Source organism: Juglans regia, chromosome 11, assembly GCF_001411555.2.
Source record: "Juglans regia cultivar Chandler chromosome 11, Walnut 2.0, whole genome shotgun sequence".
NCBI classification, from domain to species: Eukaryota; Viridiplantae; Streptophyta; class Magnoliopsida; order Fagales; family Juglandaceae; genus Juglans; species Juglans regia.
Window position 1 is genome coordinate 2,245,148 of NC_049911.1, and position 26,683 is coordinate 2,271,830.

General features: G+C 33.9%; 2 protein-coding genes across 2 annotated transcripts; both read left to right on the forward strand.

Moving 5' to 3' along the window:
- The first annotated feature begins 462 nt into the window (after positions 1 to 462).
- On the forward strand, positions 463 to 5,993 carry LOC109011689. The gene is made up of 4 exons (XM_019003343.2): positions 463 to 555; positions 684 to 731; positions 2,171 to 3,013; positions 3,600 to 5,993. Exons 2-4 carry the CDS (start codon positions 726 to 728, stop codon positions 5,652 to 5,654), a joined length of 2,904 nt encoding a protein of 967 aa, XP_018858888.2. The 5' UTR covers positions 463 to 555; positions 684 to 725; the 3' UTR covers positions 5,655 to 5,993.
- Positions 5,994 to 21,690: 15,697 nt separating this feature from the next.
- On the forward strand, positions 21,691 to 25,850 carry LOC109020195 (zinc finger protein GAI-ASSOCIATED FACTOR 1-like). Its single transcript, XM_019002616.2, has 3 exons — positions 21,691 to 22,240; positions 23,520 to 23,916; positions 24,652 to 25,850. The coding sequence occupies exons 1-3, from the start codon at positions 22,051 to 22,053 to the stop codon at positions 25,640 to 25,642; spliced, it is 1,578 nt and encodes a 525-aa protein (XP_018858161.2). The 5' UTR covers positions 21,691 to 22,050; the 3' UTR covers positions 25,643 to 25,850.
- The last annotated feature ends 833 nt before the right edge of the window (positions 25,851 to 26,683 follow it).

Genomic DNA, 26,683 nt, shown 5'->3' on the forward strand with positions numbered 1-26,683 from the left:
TAATGAAACTTAAGATATCATTGGACCAATAAACCTAAAAATCTGTAAGGTTATAAACAGAGATCATCATAAGTGATTCCTCTAAACCACTAATCCATTTAGTTCTTTTAGCTTCTATGGGCATCCGAGAATCTCCAAGCATTCGATATTGCACCGAGTAGTCCTCATTTCGATGAGGATCCCTCGGAAATAGCCACTAAACGATAATGGGATTGGAACATAAGAGGTCTCTATCCACACTAAATTCAATGGGTCTTGGGCTCAGAAAAAAATATTCAATGGGTCTGAAAATCTTTATATGTAAAAGGTCTGCCTTTTGATCCTTTTCTTTCACCCAAGCCTAGTTAGTTGCAAGATATAAAGAGACTTTTTTTTTTTTTAATTTATTTTCTGAGCCTGTAAGCCATAAGGAAAACCATTTACTCTCCCTATGGACGGACTTGGTATGTAGAGAAAGAAACTTTGGTTCGTATAATTCCTTCTCTCTCTCCCTCCCTTTGGCCCCGTCAATTCAACTTCACACCCATCAAAACTTGGCTCTCTCTCTTCAACCAGGTACTCTCTCTGTCTCTCTCTACCTCGTTCTTCTTTTAGAGCGTGCTTGGTACTTGTTTGGATGTGTTTCGTGGTAAAGTTTATAGTTGTTGCTAATCAATGCATAACATGGAAACCCATTTGCCCAGGCTTTGTTTCTCACGTGGGCTTTTGATATTTCAAGCTCTTCCATGGAGGTTAGTGAATGCTTAATCTCTCTGTATCTTTGCTTGACTGCACTACTGTTTATCTTTTGTGATCTTACTCTAGGCATTGGTATTGTTTTTTCATGCGTGTAATGTGTAAATGTTAGTTAATTTTTTTTGGGATCAATGATAATTGATGATACAAACTTTTGGTTCTCAATGGTCGGTTTTGATGTTATCAGGTTTATTGTGATTTGTTTAGTTTTCAAACTTTGCATGAAGGTACTTGTTTGGTTTCAGTATTCCGTTTTTTATTATTTTCTATTTTTATATGCTTTGATTCAGCTGCTAAACATGCTCAATCGTTTTTTATGTTGAAATCTTGTAAGAAGTGGATCTGGGGTTGATTATTTTGTTTTGTGGTGGCCTTGAAATTCGCTGCTACGTATGTTTTCCCTTCTTATTCTTCTTCTTAAAATTATTTTCTGTGCCTTGAGTTCACTTATTTAGAATGTGTCTCTAACAGGGTGATCACTATATGCATGTCTCTTCACAATACCATTGATGGGGCTTTGTGTAAGAGTTTGATTCGTGAATTTATTGGGGGCTCAGGAAAATTGATTGTCCTTGCAATATTGGTTTTTTTAAATTGATAACTCCCTCTAGTTGGTTGGGAAAGGGAGACCATTTACTTCTATGCTATCAAAAGGCATGATTATGGGTGCTTGAAGCAAAGAAAGAAGGATCATGAGAAATGACAATATGAAAGAGCATTTTAAAGTTTATATGATTAAGATATTTAGCTTTGACACAGAAGTGAATATCAGGCATTTTACGGTCTATATATTAGAGTGTACATGTTGAGATTATATTGTCTTGACTTCTCCCACTCATTTCCAAAAGACATTTTTCCACTTTTGGGATTGTAGAAGATAGAATTAGCAAAGTTTCACCCTTTGAAAACTGCCAGAAATTTGTTGAGGATGGTAGAAAATATAGTAGGCAAAGTTTGTCACATTGTCCATGGTGTCCTTTGTAATTGACCTTTGTATGAAGTTTATTTTTATCACTTTTACAGTAATTTATTTAAAAAAAAACTAAGGCCGTAGGACTATATCAGTTTTGTTTGTTTTCTTCATAGATTAATTGGTTAATGGTATTATGAAAAAGAAAATTTTGTGTATTAATATATCATAGACAATACTTTTCTAAATTGAAGAATTCTGTGCGTGTGTGTGTGCTTGCGCTGTCTGTTACAGAACTTTCATCATTTCAAAAACTTGGTTTTTAAATTATTTATGTATGCAATTACTTCCTTGTCTATGATCTGACACCCTCAGGCAAGAATTCTCAAACCCACTAAATTATCATTGGAACATTGTGCTTTCTGTTGTTGGGCACATCACTTGTGTTCCTATTTGTATGCTTGTAGTCCAAATTGTTTGTATTGGATTCATCAGTCTCCTTTTTCTTTGTTTTATGTGTAGCAGATGGAGTCAGTTCATCTGGATGATGCTGGTAATTGCATTGAAGAAACATCCGACAAGCAGTTATTTCCTCCAAGTTCTCCAGATAGAAGTGATATTTTTGGGGATCCACACTTGAGTACACGCGTTGGCGATGATTACCAAGCAGAAATTCCTTCCTTGCTAATGGAATATAAGCGTCTTCAGCCTCTAATGAACCCTGCTGATTCAGGAGTCATGGTTGATGTTTCTCAGTCCTTTCAAATGGGTTTACCAATCCCAATCATGTGGCTTCAGGAAGTGAATAATAATGAAGATGAAACAAGGGAGTTTATTAGTCATCATGATGAGGAGGTTAACCCAAACAGGCCAGTCGGATCAACAAATAGAAAAAAGATAAATATTAAGTTGAAGAAGAAAGGTTCAGCAATCAATACTGACCACTTGAATATTGGGTTGGACAATGAAAAGGAATCAGCAAGTGCAAATATTGAAAACATCATTTCAGGGAAAACAAGCATAGTTGGACTACAACAAAGCAAACGATATTCTCCAGTTCCAGGTTTAAAATGTGACCCCTGGAGTGATGCTGATGTTAATAGTTTCCTCCTTGGTTTATATATATTTGGGAAGAATTTTGTTACAATAAAGAGATTTCTAGGGAAAAAAGAGATGGGAGAAATATTGTCATTCTACTATGGAAAATTTTATGGTTCTGATCACTACCGTAGATGGTATGATTCCCGGAAGGTTAGAAGTAGAAAATGCGTGACCGGACGGAAAATATTTACAGGATGGAGACTGCAGATGTTGTTATCCCGTTTGCTTCCCCATGTCCCAGAGGAATCTCAAAATACTTTGCTGGAGGTACTTCAATTTCTCTTCTATATATGTAAATCTTCAGTTTCCAGTATAATAGTACTTTGATCAAAAGTGAAATACAATGCTAAAATGCTTATAATTGAGATCAACTTTCTTCCCAATTTCTCAATGATTTTATGCATGCTAAAGTTAAGGAAGGATTCCTTGACATGGTGAGATGGCATCTGAATTTGAAACCTCATTCTATGTATCAGATCATAATTCCATCCTCTTGTTAATACATGGTGTGGTTCTGAAATGTAATTTCAGCTTTCTTAACCTGATGGTTTCTAGGAAAAATAAGCTTCCCCAGAATGTGTAATTAGCTATCCTTGTTTGTAATGGCTGTAACCATTCAAAGTTGTTCACCTCAGCTTCTATGATGATAGGGGCTAGAACCTCTATATGATGTGTCTGCACCAGCAATATTCATATCTGATTATATTATTAAAAAAGCGTAGTTGGATCTTTGTTGCAGACAGACTGCTTTTCCAATTACCTTGATTATATCTTGTATGCAGCTATATACTTTGTCATTTGTTTGACAGAGAACTATTATGCCCTTCAATCCTCACGTCCTTGTGACCTATAGGGATCCAAGTCATTTGCGGAGGGAAGAACTTCCATTGAAGAATATGTCTTCTATTTGAAGTCGGCTGTTGAAATCCACACTCTTGTAGAAGCTGTAGGTATTGGTAAGGGGAAGGATGATCTCACAGGCCTTGCCATGGATCCTGGAAAGACCAATAAAATATTTCAAGTTTGTCCTAGCCTACCAACTGGCAAAGCTTGTTCCTCTCTTACACCCAAAGACATATTAAAGTTTTTGACTGGAGGCTTCCGGTTGAGCAAAGCCCGGTGTAATGATATTTTCTGGGAAGCTGTTTGGCCTCGTTTGCTCGCAAGAGGATGGCATTCTGAGCAACCTAAGAATCAGGGTTATGTGAGTTCACAGCAGTATCTTGTTTTTCTTATACCAGGTGTTAATAAGTTCTCAAGGAGGAAACTTGTGAAGGGAGACCACTACTTTGATTCTGTCAGTGATGTTTTGAGTAAAGTGGCATCTGAACCAAAACTTCTTGAGCTTGAAGCTGAAGAAGCTACACTCAAGAGCAGTGATGAGGATGGGTGTGTTCAAGAAGTGGCATCAGACCCAGATGATCCATCCAACCATCAGCGCCATTGTTACCTTAAACCACGAGTTACTGGTACTCCAAATCCTATGAAGTTCACAGTTGTTGATACTAGTTCAGTCCAAGGAGGAAAATCATCCAATGTGAGAGACCTCAGACATTTACCAATTGAACCCAAAATTACTTCCAATGTCACTAATCATTTTAAGGAGTCAATGCATGAGTATGAACTATATGCTGCTCATATGCCATTGGATTTTGATAAAGATACAAGTAAGCTTAACCACAGTATGGGTACAGTTTATAAAAGTGGTCCAAATGGCGTGAAGTTCACTGTTGTTGATACCAGCTTGCTTTATGGAGAAGAATCATCCAAGCTGAGAAAACTTAGATATTTACCAGTTGAATTTAGAAGTACTTCTGAGCGCCCCAGACTTTTGAGAGAAACTGAAGGGATCTCCTCTGAGGATTCACTGAATGCACGTGAGCTCGATGCTGCTGACATGCTGTTGAACTGTGGAAAGAATATTGTATCTGATAGTGAGTACACAGACCGAAAGGTAATGACTGATATTTCAGATACTAATGCAAACAAAATCATGGTTAGCGACCAGGATGAGAAGGCCACTATGTCTGATGACAGGCACCTTAAAATGACTATCAAGCACCAGTTTAGTCGGAGAGTAAAACCTGGTAATTTAAATTATGCATCTCCTGCCATGAAAAGGAGAAAATTAACTGTTTGTGCTCAAAAGACAAACCACATTGTCGAGGACTTATTGGAAGGCATGGAGTCAAATCGAACAGGACTCTGTTTGCCATTGAGTTCACCAGATGCAGGCAAGAATGTCGGTTCTCAAGTGGGTCCTAAAGAGAAAGTGTCTTCGATTACTTCTTCACCTAAAGGCAGTTTGGATGAGGAGACTGGTGGAGGCTTTCTCATTAGTAATTCTTCTGGCATGGACATGTCCTGTGGGGAGAATGAGAAACATCAACCTCAGCCACCACTTGACCTGAACCTGCCCATGGCTCCACTGACATCTGAAATGGGTGAAGCATTAATAATGGAAGTGGAAGACATCAATGGTAAAAATGCTGATAGTTCATGCTTTCTATCTAAGACAATGGATCTGGTTCCTGACACCTTGAGAACCTCTATGGATCTCGATAATGTAGAACAGCAGCCTAATATGATCCCCAGGAGGCATAGCACCAGAAAACGACCCCCGAGCATCAGAGCATTGGAAGCTCTTGCAAATGGGTATTTAGGCATCCAAAGGAGGCAAAAGGGCACAGAATTTCGATCACTGGAAAATGCATTCTCTCGTCCTTCCCACAATGCCCGAGGCAGAGTCAAAGTAACCTCAAATTGTGGTAGCTCAAGTACCAAGACTAATGAAATGGAAGAAAATGAAGTGAATGAAGCCTGTGATGTTACTCTTGATCGTATTGAAAAAAGAGTTGCTGTCAGTATTGGAACGCAAGCAAGTTGCCAAGATTCTAGTGATAACTAGGGAGCTTTGGGACATGCTAATTAGATCACACCAACTTGCCATATATGTGAAAAGATCAGCAACCAGAATGGAGGTTGAATTGCACACTTTCCATTGGCAGTTTCAAGGGGACTCTTACAGATTGAGTTTCTGTGTCTTCTCAGTTGAGCATAATCCTGTGTTGAATGGAACCCATTGTGATGAATGCACTCTTCTTGTGATTCTTGAGATGTTCACTTTTAAAGTACTGAAATTTTCTGTGATTTTACTTTTATGTCAGGACACATTCGGTTTTCCCTAATGCTTATTTGAAAAAATAATGATATATACAACCTCCCCTCCTTTTGGGGTATTCACTAATAGTGCACAGTAACTATATCGGGCTGGCAAGGGCCAAGTCTGTTGGGATTTTTATAATTTGCTTGTAGTATTGTTTATTTGCTCTGATTTACTAAAGCGTTGTATGGAAATCTGTGTTTGCTTTGCTTGAATGCATGGTCATAAATCGAATGGCATTGCATGAAAAGCAACCATGATTCATAAATTCCTTTGTAACCTGATATTATGTGTTACCTCTCTTCCACTTCAAATTCTGGAGTTCAGATACAAATTCTATGGAATCTAAATCCGGCTTGAGCTAGCTTTTGTGAGCAGAAAAGTTCAGTGAGGTTGGGCTACATCCACTCGTACCCATTAACTGAATAAGTTGGGTCTGATTTTTTTGCAGTCCGATTTCATTTGGTCCACAAAGTACTGGAGAACTATGTAACTGTAGCAAGCCATGAGAGTCACAGGCTTTCTTAATTTAGGTCAAGAGCCGAATCTTGGGCTCACATTTTTTAGAATCTATATTTCCAATCACACTTCACTTATCAAACAAACTATTTTAGATTGAGAAATGATACAAGAAATTCTTACATCATACACGTCTACTTAATTAATATGTGATTTGTCATTTTTATCTTACTATTTAAACGAACACTTATTTAAGCATTAAGATATAAGAACAAAAATGAGAAATCAAATCTTAATTAGGTGGAAGTGTGTAGTGTAAAACTTCTGTGAAGAATTTTTCTTTCAGATTATATACCAAATTTGAGCCGTTCCCTTCCTTCATTCTCCAAAAATAAAATAAAATAAAATAAAAATCCCCTAGTCTTAGGAGTCATTTCCTCAAATTAGATTCTAAATTTGCCGGAAATTTAGGAAATCATGGTATTTCTTTTTGTTTTGAGTGCGGATGAGTGTGTTAAAGCTCTAGCAGTCATCACAATAATAGAAAGCTTCATGATTTGTTTACAGGTAAGTGGGGTCGGGGGATTTGAGTAATTTGAGCCTATATCCATACAGGGAACTAGTGATCAAGATGCTATCATATCAGGTCAAAGCTGGAGTACCATTAACCACATAAATTAATAGTAAAAATAATATTTTAGGGTTCAATTCCATATGCTAGCTTAAGCTTTTGCATGTCACTTTTGGATTTGTGAAAGACATACATGCTAATTAATGAGTTTGGTTGATCATGTATGGTAGAAGTTCAAACATGCTAGGGAATTTCATGATCTAAGCTTAGGTGTTAATGTTGATTCTCAAATTGAGAAATTAGAAAATAATTAGAGTTTTTGGGTTATCCGATACCCCAAAATACTATATCAAGACCTTAATTACTTCGATTACTAGTGATTCCGACCTCACGCAAACGAGTTGGGAGATTAACTCCCAACAACAGTTGTACATGAAAATGTTACAACACACATCTATTAATATAAACAAGATTGAATAGTTAGTATAACATAATTGGGACATAAATTCATATACTTAAAACACTTTTGCAATAAATATAGTGTCCCAATACTCCATATCTCGCACCACGAATATCCTCTCAAGTCTTCATGGAAGAACTCTAATGCATAGAGTTCTATAAATTCTGACCATCCATTTAAAACATGAGGAAACAAATAAAAGGTCAAGATGTTATTCACTAACATTGACCAGTAAAAATTCTAAAAAGATCATAACTAATAAAAATAAAAAGGTGGCAGACTATCCTTTTCTGAATATTGATTAGCCATCTCTAAAGGCCGGTGGATGCATGGGGCGGTCGACCCAGGCTGAGCACCCTGTTTGGGAGGGTGGCTAGCTAGTCTCTGCAATGGGTGGATCGAGCCACCCCTTTCTCGGTGGTTCTATGTATGGCCACCCATGCAAAGTGTTAAAACACATCCCAAGGGTACTGTTGGTTCTTCACCCACCCATGCAGGGTGATGATGAGTGCACTAGGTAGGGTTATTCTCCAATTAATCTCGCGGGGCCTGGTGACAAGAAACGTTCTCCATACTCCCTGATTGCCCATGGGACTGAACCCGATGGGCCGACCATTTCAAACCAGGTTGTGGGGGGTGGCTGACCACACTTCCAATGGTGGTGATCGAACTAACCCTTTGTTATATGAAGTCATGATCATACACGCATAACCTTTCTTATAATTTATTTAACTACTATATTTTAAAATGATAGTATTTATATAAAGTGATGTTATTTCTATATTTATTATAAAAATAAATAATGGTAAAAATAATTACATATATATTTATTATTTTCCTTTAAACAAAGGGTCATCTATAAAACGCTCCGCTGATCATTTTATCTTATATTTTAATCATCATCACAAGTCAAGGATCTACAAAACTTTAGGCACTAGAGTTCTCCAACTCTAGGGGTACTACTCCTAGTTAATTAATGATTCCTATATATATATATATATATATCTAAGCCTTAAAAACCAAGGGTGCAGGAATATATATTAGTTACAAATTAATGATCCTGAAGGTACATTTCAAGGTTAGTCCACATCAACAATGTCAAGAGATCTAACCTTTTCCTTGGGAACAAAGATTGAAACATTTCCAGGAAATTTCAGGGGAAAAAGGTTGCCCCTGATCATAGTAGTGTCATTTTTTTCTATGCTTGTTAACAAAGTGATTGACAGTTTTTTTTTTTTTTAATCTGTGGCTCCTCCATCAATTGTAGCTAGCTAGCTTCAATTGGGACCCATTTTCTCTCACTAATATAATGACATTAATAATCCAGCTAGCTTGTCTTTCACGGGAAATAACAGTACCTTGTCAACCATATTATATATATATATATATATATATATATGATGAGGAATGTTATATACTATCATTTATTATTTATTTTTATATTATATATTTTTAACTTTTTTATAAAGTGTGTGATATTTTTATAGGATGTGAAAATATTTTTTATAAGATATAAGGTATTAGATGGTAAATAATAACTGATAAAAAGAATTTTTTACATGCATGTAATCCTTTTGCTTGCTTGCAAAATACGGTTACTGTGTACGTAAGACGCTCCTTCCTATATTTTAATTAATTTCGATCTATTTGATACATGATGATTGTACCAGAAATGTCTCCTTTTCTCTCATGCATGCATGCATGGGTTATGAAATTTCCCATGCTTTCTATGTTCTCGATCTCCACTTTTTGGAATTTAAAACCTGCGCGGCCAGTACTTGATCGATAATTATATAAATTATATTCTAAGCAAAATGTTATGTGTTTCTTTTCAAATAATACTTGTTAAAGATTCAATCATTAATCTAAAAATTATATAATTGTTGGATATTAATTTGGTCACTACAAGAAAAATAAATTTTTGTGATTAATTTATTACAACTAAAAGACTATTCACAACTAATTTTAATTACAAATAGTCATTTTACTAGAATTCATTAGTCGTAAATAAGAAGTTTTCTTATAGTGGATTAAGCATTTAACACTCAAGATCATAACAGTATTATATTGTACTAGATATAATTTTAAGGTATATAAATTCTACGTATTCTTTTTTAAAAAAGTGAATCTTACTATTACAAAATAGGTTTTTTCATATACGTTTCACATTTATCTAATTTTTTTAATCAGAATATGTGAGACTTCATGTGTACTCTAAAATTGGATAAATCAATTGATCCCTTAAAGGATCACATGCGGCCTTGTATCATTCCAGTACTGTATGACATGATTAGAATCTTGGGATCTCTTTAATTCGATCGAAAGTAATTGATAATTTCTTACCGATCTCTTGTATGATTAATATTAACCATGGAGTGATCATAAAGCTAACCTTTTCACATGTGGAAAGACAGACAAATACAAAAGCCCCTAGCTTGTCAACTTTCTAGCAGATTTATGATCAGCATGATGCATGCTTTAATTAAACAAAAGGTTTGTTTTCCTTTTCCTTTACTTTTTCTCCTTTTCCTTTTGAAAGAGGGAGGTAATTAAGAAGCTGTAGTATATATATATAGGAAGACGATCTCTTTGTACAGTCCTCTCCCTGCAGTACATGATCTGGCCAATGAAATATATTTTATAAGAAACACATTAAACAAACAAATTAAGGGCACTAATTTCATGTCTTATAGATGATCTAGAGAATCAGAAGTACTAATAATCTATGCAAGGGATCAGGTCGATTGATTATGGAGTACTCCATTATCACCTTTAGACCAATATCTAAACTAGATTGAAAAAAAACAACTCTAACCATTTTATATTTTATGTGCATGTATGTTTACCCTTAAGTACTTGCAGTACTCGATCTACATATAAGACATTTCAGGTTCATATATAGCTCTTACATACATACATACATACATATATATATATATAATATGTGTATGTGTCAGTATGTATGTATGCAACCAGCAGTACTTAGACTACAGCTAGCATGCATCGATCTCCACATGATGAGCTCATGAATGGTGAATTAATGAATCTTTCTGCTTTTGATCCGGCCAAAAGAAATAATCATTTTGCTTTTAGTTAAATGATTGAAGATTGTCTTTGATCATGATGTTACCTTTCCTTCAATATTATATATATATAGCGAATATAATGTTATCTATTGAGAGAGAGATCAGAGAGAGAGAACTACAAATTTACCGGCGGCCGGCTGGGTTGAACGTACAATTAAAATCACCAACCGTTCTCTGTTTAAAACTCCCAGCTTGCGAAAAGTTTATAATGTGCATGCATGCATATATATATATATATATATATATATATATATATCCCATAATTTTCTATCAAATGATCATGACTATATATATATATATATATATATATGCAGGACAATGAAAATCACATTGAGTAGTACGTACGAATAAACTAATTAATTACTTCTTAATTGAAAAGTTTAGCTACCATCATTGCCAATGCAGAATACAACACACAAATTAATTACGTACTTTAATTCACTCTCTCAACACAGTTAATTAAAAAGGTTAGCTATCTATATATATCTACCTAATTTCTTTCCCTTTTTTTTTTCTACTTAGCTAATTAATTTGTCATATATATTTCGCACCATTAATAATGATTAAAACCCATCTATATAGTGTGTATATATATATATATATTTGAAGGTAGATATATCAATCAGTGGTATATAGTCATTTGTGTCGTTAAGCAATTGGCTTGAACGATATTACGTAACCTAGCTACTTGTTTAGGACAATATTGTTTTTGTTCCCTTCTGTTTAATTGATCGATTTAAAATTCAGCTATTTAATTAATTAATTATCTGGAAACGAAGACGGTCGGTCCATATGTGCTTCTCCAAGCAACAAAACTACAAAAAAAAGTGAAGTCTTTGCAACGATCGAGTACTTGACCATGCATATGATGTTTGACATAATAATTCTCCTTTCTGTCCCCTTGTTGTTTCCTATATATATATATATATCGATCGGCTATAATTATCCTTACAACTTTCATTAATTAATTGTTTATTCCAATTAATATAGTCATGTACGTACACGCGATGTAGGGACAAGAACATGCATGGATATAATCAAAGACTTTTTCAAATATTTATATATATATATACTGCATGGAACAGGGCGCGCAAGTAGTACTTGACAATTTCTTTACTATTAATATACCGACCGATCGTGCATGTGTGTGTGTATCTAAGAAAATAGCACAGGCGCCAAGTTTCGAAGAATGATATTTGACCAATTAATTAATGACACGTACAAGATTTTGGCAAGTTGCATGGCACATCATTTTACTAAACCGATCGATCGACTTTAATTTTGCTTTAATTTCACAGGTTTTGGGTGCTTTTTTATTTAATCCAGCTGATCTTGAAAATTAATTAAAGTGAAGTTATTCATGTCATGATCTCGAAGTACTTGTACATCAAAGGTATAATGCAAATTTTGTTTTGGTAAGATGAAGATCAGTTCATAACGTCATACAAAATAAAGAGAGAAGAGTACTAGGTATAATGCAATTAAATGCATGGTCCGGCCATCGCATGAGCTACAAACTACTCGATTAATTGACTAATGGAAAATTAATTTATTTAAAGGGTATATTTTTAATAGATGATCTCTCATGATCTTATTGCATGATCAGTAGTACTGATCTAGTACATGAGATGGAAACTTCATTTAATACTATTGGTACGAACGTAGAAACTAGTCATTCTGACTACTGATTGATCCATTTCTTTACGAATTATCAATATTGAATATATATTTAAATTTTGAAGAAAGAGGCACCCAATATCGATACTTTTGTGGCGTCATACATGAGATAATTAATTAGAAACGAAATGGGTAGGGTTCATTAAAAAGACCATTTCAACTGCTAATTCGATCACTTTAATTAAACGTACAGTATTAATTTGAGATTTCGTTGCATGCAAAATGGAAGGGAAAAAAAATACAAATATCATGACTTGTTGAAGAAAATTGTACAGATACAGTAATTTGAAAAATAAGTACTACGACTTTGAGGCGTGTAGAATACTATATATCTTTAAGGTGATAATTGCCTCCACTCGAAAGAGTTTGCTACTAGATTACATGCAATTCACCTCTAGGATGCAACAAAGTCACCAACTGCAGATAGCAATTCTAAAGGTTTTCCTTCAGAGTTTCTCCACAAAATTCATGTGTAAGTGAATGAAAATATATGAGATAATAGAATTAATAAATTCATGGGTCTCATTCTCTATTTATAGAGAATGAAGTGGCACCATGTGAAAGGTCACAACTCTTAACTTGTGACTTGTCAACTGGCAATTACTGGTTTAAAGAGCATGATGTTTCATTTAAAGATCAAAGGGTATGAACCTAGCCTAGTGGTAAGCACGCGCCTCCATTGGGATGGGAGGGCAATGATTCGAGTCTCCAGAAGTGTCTTTTCAATTAAATTTATTTTTGAAACATTGCATCCTATCAAAGTGTTTATTCGGACCAAGTGGTGTGACTATTTGGCATTGTCCATGTGCAAGCACCAAAATGTTGTGATTGTTTGGCTCATGTGCAAGGCTTTGCCGGCTTAAGCATTGTGTCTGTCCAAGTCCAACAGTACTTCATAAAATAAATCAAATTGCACTTGTGGAGTTTCAAACTCCTTCCTTTTCATTTGAAACAATACACAATTATCACTGAACCAATACATCTCTTTGAAATAATGATTCACGTAAATAAATAATAACTCACATTCAATAAATTCATATATTTAATATCACAATCTATAATAAATATAACATGACTTGATCAGTAGTTGTTTTCTGAGCAAAGATCGATCAAGGTACGTGTGAAATCACCACTTATCCCAAAAGTTTAAGCTAATGAGAAGAGGTAGATTTTATTATTTTATATCTTGACACTCCCCCTCACTTGTGGGCCATACTTCTCTCAATGAGCGGGCCCAACAAGTGAAATATTTAATTAAATGGGATAGAGTGTAGAGTCAGGGTTCGAACTCAGGACCTCTGCTCTGATACCATGTAGAAAAAATAACACTGCTATTTTTCAATATAAAATCACCACTTGTCTCAAAAATTTAAGCTGATGGGTAGAGGTTGATTTTATTATTTTATATCTTAACAGTATGTACATGGTTGTTGAAACGATGTTTTGAAGTTAAGAAACCCAATGCTTAGGATAGAAATAAGAACGTTTTCTATGGACTAAGCTGGGCGCCGTCGGCATCAACAGCTATGTTTTCACTAATTGCATGCTTTATATATATGCATGTTGTTGAAATCGTGATCAAATACAAGATATATGCTGAGTCATGACGTACGTTATATGGATTATATTATCAAAGATAACCCCTTGCTCACCCCCTCATGACATGCATATAGCATGTACAATATTATTATTATTATTATTATTGAGTACCCGAAAAGATTATTAATTAAGCGCGTTCTCTCGTTAATTATATAATTAAGTGATCCAATTAACAATTAAATTAGTAGGTAGAAGAATCCATGCCAACTCTGAGAAAGATATGCAACCCCAATATTAATAAACCCAAATTAGTTCGATAAGCCTGCTGATCGATCGGGATGATCATAAAGGGTGGACTTTTCTTGCCACCAATTAAAATTAAGAAGAAAACCTGATCAGGTCATGATCTGATCTACTTAATTAGTTTGTTTTATCAAGTCGATTAATGCTACCGGCTAATAGAGTATATATATATAATAACAACTTTTGAGTCTAACTAGATCAGCTCATGTACGGGCCGGGGTAATATTTTTTCGGCGAGAGCGTTCCGTGGCATCAACTGAGTATTTCCCACCAGCGTGGCTCTTGGAAAAAGAACTTCAAATGGGCGTATCTTTTGTAGTGAGGATTTATCTAACAAATAGAAAGGGAGGAAATGGAGAATGCACATAACTAAATCAACAAGGGATGAGTATATTATTTTCAATAAGAGTAGATCCGACCGGCCATAATGGTCCCCACAATGAACATCTCAGATCTTACGAGTGAAGTTCAATGTTTTGAATACCGTACCGGTTAGAATGATCGGAATTTACCTTTTCGGAACAATAACCGGCACGGGGGAGGTAGGTGTTTCGTACTGGGTCAAATATCGATCATTTCGGTACGTTTCAATCAATACCGGTCGATTTTTAGTATGCCGGACGAAATTTATATTCCGGTCCAAGAAGTGAGAACCAGGGGCATGGTTGTGGTATTTTTGTACTTAATGTAAAAATTTTGATTTTTTCATAATTTTTTCTTCAATTCTCACATCTGAAGATTATTTTCTTAATTTTTTAATCACATTTTCTCGAGGACTAAAAATCAAATCCCTACTCCCTAGGCGCCGATTATGTATGCTAAAGTGGAAGGACTTGATAGGGTCACGAGGGTTACCTAAATCAGAAGGGATCAATCAAATGGTGTAGAACTCAAAATTGGGCCCAACAAAAAAAAAAAACTTAAATTGGGTGTCCAGATCATATCAAATCATTATTTCTCATCCAACTTTTCTAGGGATCAAACGGTGATATACTTGTAGTCTTGTTTCCACTAACATTAGCAAATAGCTAGTAAATTGACTTTGCTAGCAATTTTTCAGTGCTTTCTAAAGTTTCTCAATGAAGAAAAACAAAAGATTCACGGCTGAATTTTTGGTGGGGGTGTCAATGAGTGAGTATTGTCTTGTCTTATTGATGAAGATGAGTGATTATTTTTTTTAATAGTTAGATTAAGAACTTAAAAGTATTATTGCGTTTTATAAATATGTACATATTTTTAAGACTTGCATTGATGTTATTTTAAAATATAATTTATATATATAATTAATTAATTTATATATAGACTATAATTAATTAATCTATATATAGACTATCTCAAAATGATATCGATATTAAAATATTTTGTACCAGTATCTTAAATGGTCATCGAACGTTATTCAAAACTTAATTTGGTAAAGATACAATTGAATCTATATTGAATCTAACCTTAATCATCTCGTCTGTCCTAAAAGTTTGATTTCAAACCCCATGGCTTCCACACCAATGATATTCATGATATATAGAGCCTCATTAATACGTCTTATCAATGATCTCATTTTTCATATATATACAAGTGGGTGGGGAGTTTCGAATTCAAGTTTTTCATTTCGAAAATTGGGTCATACGTCATCAGACCTGGCACATTTGGTTGATATATATATATATATATATATGATAAATGACTCGAAGCAAATTATTATAATTACATGCATATACGTACGCACGAGAATCACAAATATTATTGATCAATTATGAGACCCATGCAAAAACAAGAAAAAGACTAAAAGGAATTATATATACGCACACAACAAATTAAGAAATTGGGGCAAACTAATTATAAGCTGGCTATAAATATATATATATATATATATATATATATATATATACAAATATATATCCAAAAAAATGGAAAAGAAGAAAAGATGATCATGTGCAATATTATTATTTTGTAATTTACGCGGAACATACATGATTAACTAATCTTTGCACCTCAAGGGAAAGGAAAAAGCAAAGAGATCAGTACATCATGACTCTTTTTGTTGTGCTCGATCGATCATACCGAGAAGGCCGCCAGCTTTCACATGATTAATACATGGCCATGCATGCATCTTCCTAGAATGTGGCATGCACCCATAAAGTCCAATAACCATGCACACTTCCTGCGTACGTACTACCTACGTACAGTACTACTACTATCATGTATCGCAGAGAGACATTAATGGCCGTCTGAGCTGTACGTGTTTAACCATTCAATTTCTTGCATGCATGGTATTAATTATCATGCACATGCAAATTAAACTCGCAGTACCGGTTTAATTTGAGTTATACATGGTACGTGTATACTATATATCTTTTTTTTTTACTTTTATAAACGAGGGTGTTTGGGTTAGCTTACGTATACTTTGACTAATCTCACGGATCTTAAAGTTAACAACCTGGCGAATTTCTAGTAGCTCTAAAGAGACTCGAACTAGTGACCATTAAAGAGCAAACGCAAGGCCATACCAACTGTGCTACCCCTCAAGGTTAAGTGTATACTATATATCTTCTTATTTCTTTCATTTTAATTGGTCTAATATATATTATATATACATATATCAATCTTTATTATTAATTTGAAAAAAAAAACGAAAATCAGTTTATAAATTATATGCAATTTAATATTGTCATGTAATCACAGGAAGATAGAACTAATTAGCTAGATGAGAGTGTAGATATGCATTTTCATATTATTTCATGTGAAGTCATCACTTATTCTAAAATTTTAAATTAATTGAAAAAAGATAAATTTCATATTTTATATTATATATATATAGCACTCCTGGCCCACGTGTGCTGGCCAGACTCCCGGCTCCACACATAAAATTTTAATTAATTGGTCGGGATGAAGTATAGAATCAATGCTCAAATTTAGAAGCAATGCTCAAATTTATCCATGACTTCTGTTGTGATGTCAAATGAAATATTGTCTTAAAAACCTAAATTGAAAAAAAAAATTTAATTAATTAATTATTTATTTATATTATACCCTTTACATTTTATTACCATTCTTGTTTATGTCTCACAACTTGGTTGGGTTTTTCCTTCTTTTGTTTTCTTTTTTCTCTGTTACTATTGGCTTGGAAAGCTGTGGGAATTAAGTTGTTTCGAAGAGGACAACGTTTATGCAGATAGACATAGACGTACGTGTGGTTATGGTATGTTAGGCAAAGAGCATGTTTCAGGACGAAATGTGTGAGATGAGCTAGCTAGCTAGCTAGGCAAATTAGGCTAGCTAGCTAGTACCTAATTAATTATTAATTAAACTGAGTTGAAAATATACATTTTGTGTATTAATTTATGAAGCACACGTAATGGCTTCAGATTCTATTAAGAAACTTGGACTTATAAATATTCACATGTCACGAATTCCGTTCAAAATTGATGAATGGGTGTCATCCTTTACACCCCACACAATATATGATTTGTCATTTTTATTTTTTTATTTAAATTCATATATATTGATGTATAAATATATATATATATTTAAATAAAAAAATAAATTATATATTGATTGATATATAGTGTAGAAATGATAGAAAAATATTTATCTTATGAGAAATTATATTTATAGTCGTGAATGTATAAGTATCGTACAGTCGCTTTGAAAAAAGTGAATAAATATAGGATTCACATGAAAAGAAATTAATTTTTTATAAATAAATTCTACTTTTTTTTAAAATAACTACATGACATTTATCCATTTCATAATTATACATAACATTACTCTTTATATTATATTACTGGAGGCCATACACATGAATGCCCATAGTTTTTTTTAAAATACTCAAAAATGCCCCCCACCTGGGAAGTTGCTCCCTCGTTCCACGTGAATAGTGGAATTATTGTATTATTGTCGGGTCCTTTTCGAGAAGGATTCGATCAGTGCCCGTCCGTGACAGAGAAGGGTGTTTTGGTCAACTAACACAATGGCAGTTTTGGTATTTTGAGTTCTCATGAGTGGTATTCCTGGAACAAATTAGTTGCTTTTTATAATAACGTCGGCAGAAAAAGGAAGCCTTCAACTAGACGGTCTTCTCCGCCAGCCATGTCTCAAATAAATCAAATTGCGGGAACACAAAAATATTAGGGAGTCAAAATTCAAATGAAATCTGAAATTTAAAAATATAACAAAATCACCAAAAAAAAAAAAACATTTTGAAGGGAAACCTTTTATTTTTAGTATTTTGATGTAAGATTGTTAATCAATTTTTAAATTTATTATTGTAAAAAGTTGAATAATGATACAAGTATAATATTTTAGAGGGTACTATTAATGTGCCCGAGAGGAATGATGGAGAGGATCTGTCAATCCTCCCAGGCATCTTAGCATTTTCTTGATATTTTTTTTAATCTTTTATACAATTATGTAATTAAGTATATTTTTATAAAATGATATTATTTTTATAAATTATTTTATAAAAATATCTCTCGTTTAAAACAGGATTGTGAAAATAGTTGTTTATGTCATTTTCCTTTGAAAGTTTACATAAAGTAACACATATGACAAATACTACATTAAAGTTCCGTTTGGATTTAGAAAGTATTTCATCTTATTTTATTATTACAATTTTCTCAAATTTTCACACAAATATAATAAAGAATTCAACTTTTTCAAATTTTAAAATATTAATAATATTAAAAAATAATATTCTAACAATATTTTTTTAACTTTTATCTAGAACCATCTCATATCATCTGTGAATCCAAACTAGTCCTAATTCGTTCGATAAAATAAGATATAGGGTGAAGTATATATATAGCATAACTCTTGAATGATTCTTCCTCGATCTTCACTCTTTGCACCATATATGTTTCTGTTTGGTAGGAATTATATATTTATATTTATATATATATTTGTTTTAAAGAGGTAAAACAATAGCTAGCCGGCCTATCCCTCTGTCCCATTAGAAAGTTGACGTTGTTTTTATACATGATAATTCATCTGCTTATGATCAATACATAACGTTAAATTATCAAGGCAATTCTAGAAGTTAATTTCATTATTTCTGTAAAAACTAGAGGCATTTCATGTCTCACGTTTCTGACGTATATATAATATTAATCTTCCTGCATGCATGTCTTAATCCAACAATTCAAGGCGCCGGGATATCTTTAATTTAGAGGTGTCAAATCGTATTAACGGGTTGTATTCGTGTCGTGTCAAGGTATGTACATTATACTTAATGGGTTGATACAAACACGACCCGTTAAGAATTTCGTGTCAAAATTCTAAATCCGAACACGACACGGTAAGATACCGGGTTGACACGACACGACCCGTTATAATCCGTTAATGAAAAATAAATAAATTGACACGACGCAACACGACACGACCTGTTCCATTTCAACCCGTTTACGTTAATGGGTTGAACAGACACGATACGACACGACACGACCCGTTTGACTTAATTGATTTTATATAAATATTTAAATATAAATAATATCTATAAAAAATGAAAAACTAACTATAAGTCTAAAATTACAATCCAAACAAATATGATCCACACAATTTATAATAATATTCATTATTAAAATTACATTTCAAATATAATAAACAAAATATACAATGTAAATATATTAATGTACAATCTCAAATATAATAAAAAATTAAAAACACAGATTTAAACAAATTTAGAACTTGAAAAATGAAGTGGAGCGCCCTCCTTAGTCCTTACCCTTTAGGTCTAAGGGTATAAATGTAAATTTAATTTTCTTAACGGGTCATAACGGGTTGACCCGTTAGTGACCCGTTAAGCAATCGTGTCTTAACGGATCAACCCGTTTTGATTCGAAACCGTTAAGGCTAAACCCTAATCCGCTTTTATCGTGTCGTGTTCGTATTGGGTTAATGGGTCGTGACTCGTGTCACATATTACCACCCCTAATCTTTATTGAGTGTTTAATTTTTTTTTTTCCCAAGATAATTGAATTCTAATTTTACTAAAAAAAACTAATATTGCATTTGCAGCCAATATTTTCTAGGAAAAATAAATATTTATAACCGCGCTCAAAAAAACAGTACAAATTGGGGCATACTTGTAGTATATTATATAATCTTACCTATTAATTAATTAAATAATTGGTATGTAATTTTTTGACATTTTTTTTGCTAGGCTCCTTAATTTTTTGATTAAGAGCTAGTTCGGGTAGTGGAGTATTAAGGTCTAGTTTTACTATTATTTCTTATTTTATTATTATTTTTTATGTATTTTTTATTAATATTTATTGTTATTTAATATTATATTATTATTTTTTTATTATTATTTATAAAATATTTGAGATTATCTTACTATCCAAACGTAATCTAAATCATTTTAGATATTCAGGTTTTGAATTTAATTCAAAATGATACACGTGGCAATTCTATTAATTTGTATCGACATGGCACCCTGTGATCAGAGCGCGCACTAGACCCATGAATGATCTGAAAGTACAAATTTGAATCAAAATCATTTACAACAGTCGACTCAGATACCTAAAAGCGCCATGCATGCACCTTCCTAAAACAAAGGGATCTTTTTCCTAAAAGATCGCAAATTCGAGGGACAACATTAATGTATTTAATCTTTAGCTTCATTGGGGAAACCTAAAAGAACTAAAGATCATGAATCATGAATCATCATTGAGGCAATGATCAAATTATAAAGAGACAATATTTGAGGACATTAAAGGTTCCAAGACATGATTTTAATAAATCAACATAATTTGGCAACATTAATCAAACTTAGGTTTTAAACTATTATTAATTAATTTGGAGCTTAATAAATTAATTAGTGAAACATGAAATATTCTTACCAAATCTTAAATGTTAAAGAACATTAATTTGTAGCATTTTCTTTTCGGAACATATAGGTATAAACTGAGTTGTACTTACATCAAATAATTAAAAAATCACTGAATTTTCACTCTCTAATTGGGTTTTCAATTTTTGAACTAGAAAACTTTCATTTGGCAATGGATGCGGCTAGCGGGGCACCGCTAGCCAACCTTATCGTTGGGCATATCACTAGTAGAATTTTTTTTTTTTTTGGTGGTTTTCTTTTAAATATTTTTTTTAACATTCTTCACTAATAGTTATTTCCTTAATAATTAAGTAAAAAAAATTAAAATTTATGAACAGTAATTAGACTGAGAGTACAAACTCATGGGACCATTTAGCATTTTCCTTTTGCAATTAGCTGGTGCTCTAGAGAAGTACTTGCTTCCTCCAAAGATTTCAAAGTCTAATTTGGAAAGTAGTTGATCATGTAGTTCTGAAAAATGGGCATAGTAAAAAATGGACGAATGAAATCTATTTATTTATTCACCAAAATCAATTTCTTCTATTCATTTATTCATTAAAATACTAAATTTTTCATTGAGCTAAAATATATCCATCGTCTATTCATTTATTCATCAATATCGTTCTCATGATCATGACCTCCCCATGGCTATATTTGGTTTGCTTGATCATGCTTAGACTTCATTTTATTAACTAATTAAGCATAACTTGCTCGAGCGGAATGATGAAAACAAAAAAGAAAAAAAAAAATTAGTAAAAAGAGAAAAAGGGCAATTTCTTTAAAAACCTCAAAAGATAGGGGCATATATATAATTCTACATCCCACAGTAACTTAAAAGAAAAAAAAAACCATATTATATATTCATGATTGCGATACAAGGCCAAAGAAGACCAGGTTCTTAATTTGTGTTCTTCTTCCTCCAGTAGAACTAGCTAGCTAGGAACTCTCTGATCCACGAACAGAAATGAAGGAGAATTTCCTGGTTTTTGTCTTCCTCTAGTTCCAACAAATCCCATCTTTCCTGTTTCAATTGCTTGTTTTGTTTATTAGTTTATTGGTTGATAAACAGTCAAGCTTCCTCCTGTTGAGCACCGGCCAAGAACATTAATAGAAAGAGAGAGAGAGAGAGAGAGAGAAACAAGAGAGAGGTTGCAAAAGGAGAAAGAAAGAAGACAAAAATTTTGAATAATATCCAATCTCTTTTCATATTTTTTCTTCCTTCAATGTCGAATACCACAGGTGGTGAGGGTGGGAGCTTCACTACTTCAGGTAATACTGGTGGTGGAGAAGAAGTTCAACAACAAAGAGATCAGCAGCTGAGCGCAGATCATCACTTCAATGGTTCCTCTACTACTAAACAGCAGCAACCTCCATCTCATGTTAAGAAGAAAAGAAACCTACCCGGAACTCCAGGTTATAAATTTCATCTAGTTTATGGAATTACTAATTTGATCATGACTCATATCATCATATCTTGATTTTGAGTATTTCATCTTAATTTCCTCTCCCCTCTCTCTCTCTCTCTCTCTCTCTCTCTCTCTCTCTCTCTCTCTGTGCATGGTGATCTTTTTGCACCGACAGCCATTTGATTCAAATCAATCAATTGGATTTGAAGTGTTGGCCTGGTTTGTTGAAATCAACTGTGATGTTGTAGATCAAATGGGAAAGAAACAAGAGCGTTCCTTGGCTTTTACATGCTCATGAGTCCAGCATGATTTTAATAACTGGACATGTTCTTCAACGTTTGTTTTTCAGTTTTTCTTTAATTTCCTTTTGTAATATTTATTTGGCTTTAGATTTTCCAAAAAAACTCGATCTTTCAGTAATTTGATCCTTTGAATTTCTAGATCATCTTCCATTAAAAAAAATGATTAGATGGGTTTAATTCATAGAATAAAAACAAAAACAAAAACATCAAGCTGCCGTTCTTCATGGCCTGCTGTCACATGCTGCTATTTTGGCATGTGCTTAAATTTCTTGATCATGCGTCTATATTAATTTCTTAGTGAAAGGACCAAAATAAAGACTAATTTGGAGGAAAATTTAATTCAGTTCAAGTAGCCATAAAGGCATGGGTTTTCCCATTTTCTTTTTGTGTAATGAAAATGGTGAATTATTGATGTGTAATGAAGTAGTTGGAAGGGATTCTTCAATTATTGGAGAGCTTGGGATTAGTACAATCATTGTAGTGGACTGTTGGCTTGCCTTGGCCGCCCTCCTCCTTTTTCGATCTTTATCTTGGTTTTGACTGTTTGATGAGGTAAAGAACATCTGAACATCCTTAATTACTACAAAAAAAAAGTGATGATCTGTAGGTTGAAGGTTCCTCTCTCTCTCTCTCTCTCTCTCTCTCTCTCTCTCTCCTCTCAAAGATTCTCTTGTTTCCACCGACCGATCGAGTGCCCAAAATATTAGCTTTGAAGGAGGATTATTTTGTTTCAAACATTGCTTTTTCGTGTCTTGTCATTGTGTAGTACTCTACACTCATATTTTGGTTCATGTGTACGTGTCTAAGCATTCATTTGAAAAAAGAGATGAAAATATAATTAATCACTTCAAAAATACAGAAATTAATTAAATGTTTCTTTGAAAAAAGAAAAAACATTATAATTCGAGTTTAATGCGTTACATACTTATAATAATTTGTACAAAATCTCTCTCTGTATATATATATATATATATGTATATACAGATCCAACAGCTGAAGTCATCTCTCTATCACCAAAGACCCTTATGGCTACAAATAGATTTGTTTGTGAAATTTGCAAAAAGGGGTTCCAAAGGGACCAAAACCTTCAACTGCATCGGCGAGGCCATAATCTGCCATGGAAGCTTAAGCAAAGAACGAGCAATGAAATCAGAAAGCGAGTGTATGTTTGCCCAGAAACTTCATGTGTGCATCACAACCCGGCTCGTGCATTAGGTGATCTTACTGGCATTAAAAAGCATTTTAGTAGAAAACATGGGGAGAAAAAATGGAAATGTGAGAAGTGCTCCAAGAAGTATGCAGTGCAGTCTGATTGGAAAGCTCATTCAAAGACCTGTGGAACTAGGGAATACAAATGTGACTGTGGCACCATCTTCTCCAGGTTTTGATTGTCAATTTATTCATCCATCTAAGACCTCTTTTTCGAGTTCTACTAATTAATACAACTTGTTTTAAGATTCATTACAATTTTAAAACAAGTTAAAACATTAATGTCTCGTTTGTTTTCGAATATGAGATGAGATGAATTGAAATAAAAATTAAAAATTAAATAAAATATTATTAAAATATATTTTTTTAATATTAGATGAGATGAGACGAAAATGATTGTAAAAACAAATCAAGCATAATAGTACTTTATTATATGGTACAATAGCGGATGCAAAAACCTTTTATGTTAATAATGTGTTTGGTATGTCAATAAAAAAAAAAAAAAAAACTTGCAAATTGATTTCCCCTTTTTTGGGTATGGTCGCATATTGATATATGAAGATTATTGTCTAGAGAATACAGTTTTTTTTTCCCTCATCATGAATGATCAATGAGATAATCATGTTCAAAAAGTGCTAGCAGCTTTAGTTGAAATCTTTGTTAATTTGACTAAATGCCCTAAATAAAGTTGTTTAGTTGATCGAAGTCCTTATCTTTCGTTTCTTTAATTGACATGGATCGACACTCGTTGCAATAAAATATACAACTTTATAGAACCTTGATTGCTCAATTAAGGGGGGAAAAATTAAAGGAATTCACTAAAATAAGTATATGTCAAATCTCTCTCTCTCTCTCTCTCTCTCTCTCTCTCTGATCATCTTATTACTTCTCTAAAATTATTATGCAGGAGAGATAGCTTCATCACTCACAGAGCCTTCTGTGATGCCCTATCTGAAGAAAACAACAAAGTAAAGCAAGTATTATTGTCCAACACTCGACCAAATCTACAAGCTGTCCAGGTCTCGGAGCTCATGTCCTCAGTACCCATGATCAACAACATTAATCCAAACCCATCAAGTACTACTGGAACATCCGGATTCGACCCATCTGCCGATACTAAATCTCCATTGTTGCTGCCCCAAGAACTCATGACTTTCCCTACAAAGCCCTTGAACATGACTAGTACTGCTGGAAGCCTCTTTAGCAGTCCCAGAAGCATTTCTTCTCCCCCAGCTTCCTCCCTTCATGAGCCCAAAACGAGTTCTTCTTCAACCATTTTTAAGGGAACTGGACACCAATTAGGTGGCTCACCCCACATGTCCGCTACAGCATTGTTGCAGAAAGCTGCTCAAATGGGCGCAACCGTGAGTAATAGTGGCATGAACAGTAGTACATTGATGCAGAATAACTTTGTTACAAGCATGGCCCCGGCATCGTTTGATCAATCATTTGTAAACCAGTTCATCCAAAAAGGCCAACAAGAAATCTCATCACATGAGTTTCTCAACGCAAATCGCATGCTTGATAACTTGGGAATTATGAGCAATATGGGAATGCTAAGCAATCTCGTTGATCAAAACAATCCATTGATGAAGAACGTAAAGCAAGACATGAACAGCAACAGTAATACCGGATTGCATGGTGGAAACTCAAATGCAGGGTTCAGTACTAGTACTAGAGCATCCGTAAGAGAAGGTAATGGGAGTAGTAGTACTGGGGATATGATGACCGTGGATTTCTTGGGGATCGGAGGAGCAGCAAGACATGGGAGTTTTTATGAACAACAGCAACAAGAAATGGCTTTTGAAGACGGAAATATTGGTCAAAGAATTGATCAGGGATTGAGTCACTTTCATGAGCAACGAACATTGATAGAAAAAACCATGTGGGAGGTTTGACAATATGAATTCTTTTTTTTTTTTTTCCAACTTTCTTGATCATCAACACCTAGTACTCCCTTCTTGCAAAAGGCTTTCTAGCTAGCAAGCAGTCCATGATCATGTAATGAATATTTTCCATATATTTTCTAATTCCCTTGTAACTTTGGTGCCGAAGTGACGTACTTGCGGCCATGCATGAAAAGAAACCAAAAGTGTCTTTGCTAAAGAGTGAGGCATATTGGACGTATCTTAGCTGTCTTTCTTAAAACGCATTTGCAAGGAACAATTGATAGTTTTGAAATTCACAAGTCTCTTGGGGTTGATCATGCGCGCGAGGTCTACGATCGAGCGTTAATCTTGGACTACATGCATTAATTTCTTTCTTTTATCTTTTCAGAGTATATATATCTTCATCCATGCAATAAGGAAAAAGTTAAAACTCAACGCATTTGGAGTACTACTACGCCTCAATGCAGGATTGCGAAAAGCGGAACGTTTCCATATATATATATATATATATATATATATATATATATATATATATATATATATATATACACATATGATATACAGAAATGCTAGGGACAACCGTCCCTGCGTCCCGAAGGGGGAACATCCCGTACGCGAAAGGAGGGAAAATCAAAACAAAAAATAAAGAACTGGATAACTCACGCAGAAGCAAAATAAAGAGCTGGGCGAATTGAGAGTTGGACTAAAATTGCTAAAAACTCTGTAAAACCAAACTGCTAAAAACTCCGAATAAAATTCTCGAACTCACACCGAACTCTGAACTCTATTGGCTCTTTTTATAGAAGCGAAAAGCATGAGGCTTCGTCCGAGTGCAAGTAAAAATGTCTCTAAGGCAAGCCAACTTTTCTTTTCATTGTTTTCCGATTTTATTCCTTTCTTTTCCTTTAAGGCAAGCCAACTAAATAATATATTTCCGGTATCGGGGATGAGCAAGACGTTGATATATGGCAAAAATGAAGGCATAAATGAACTAACCGTATAGATGCCGATTGCAGAGGCGAGCCCAAACCCCAGCCAGTGCAGCTAAAC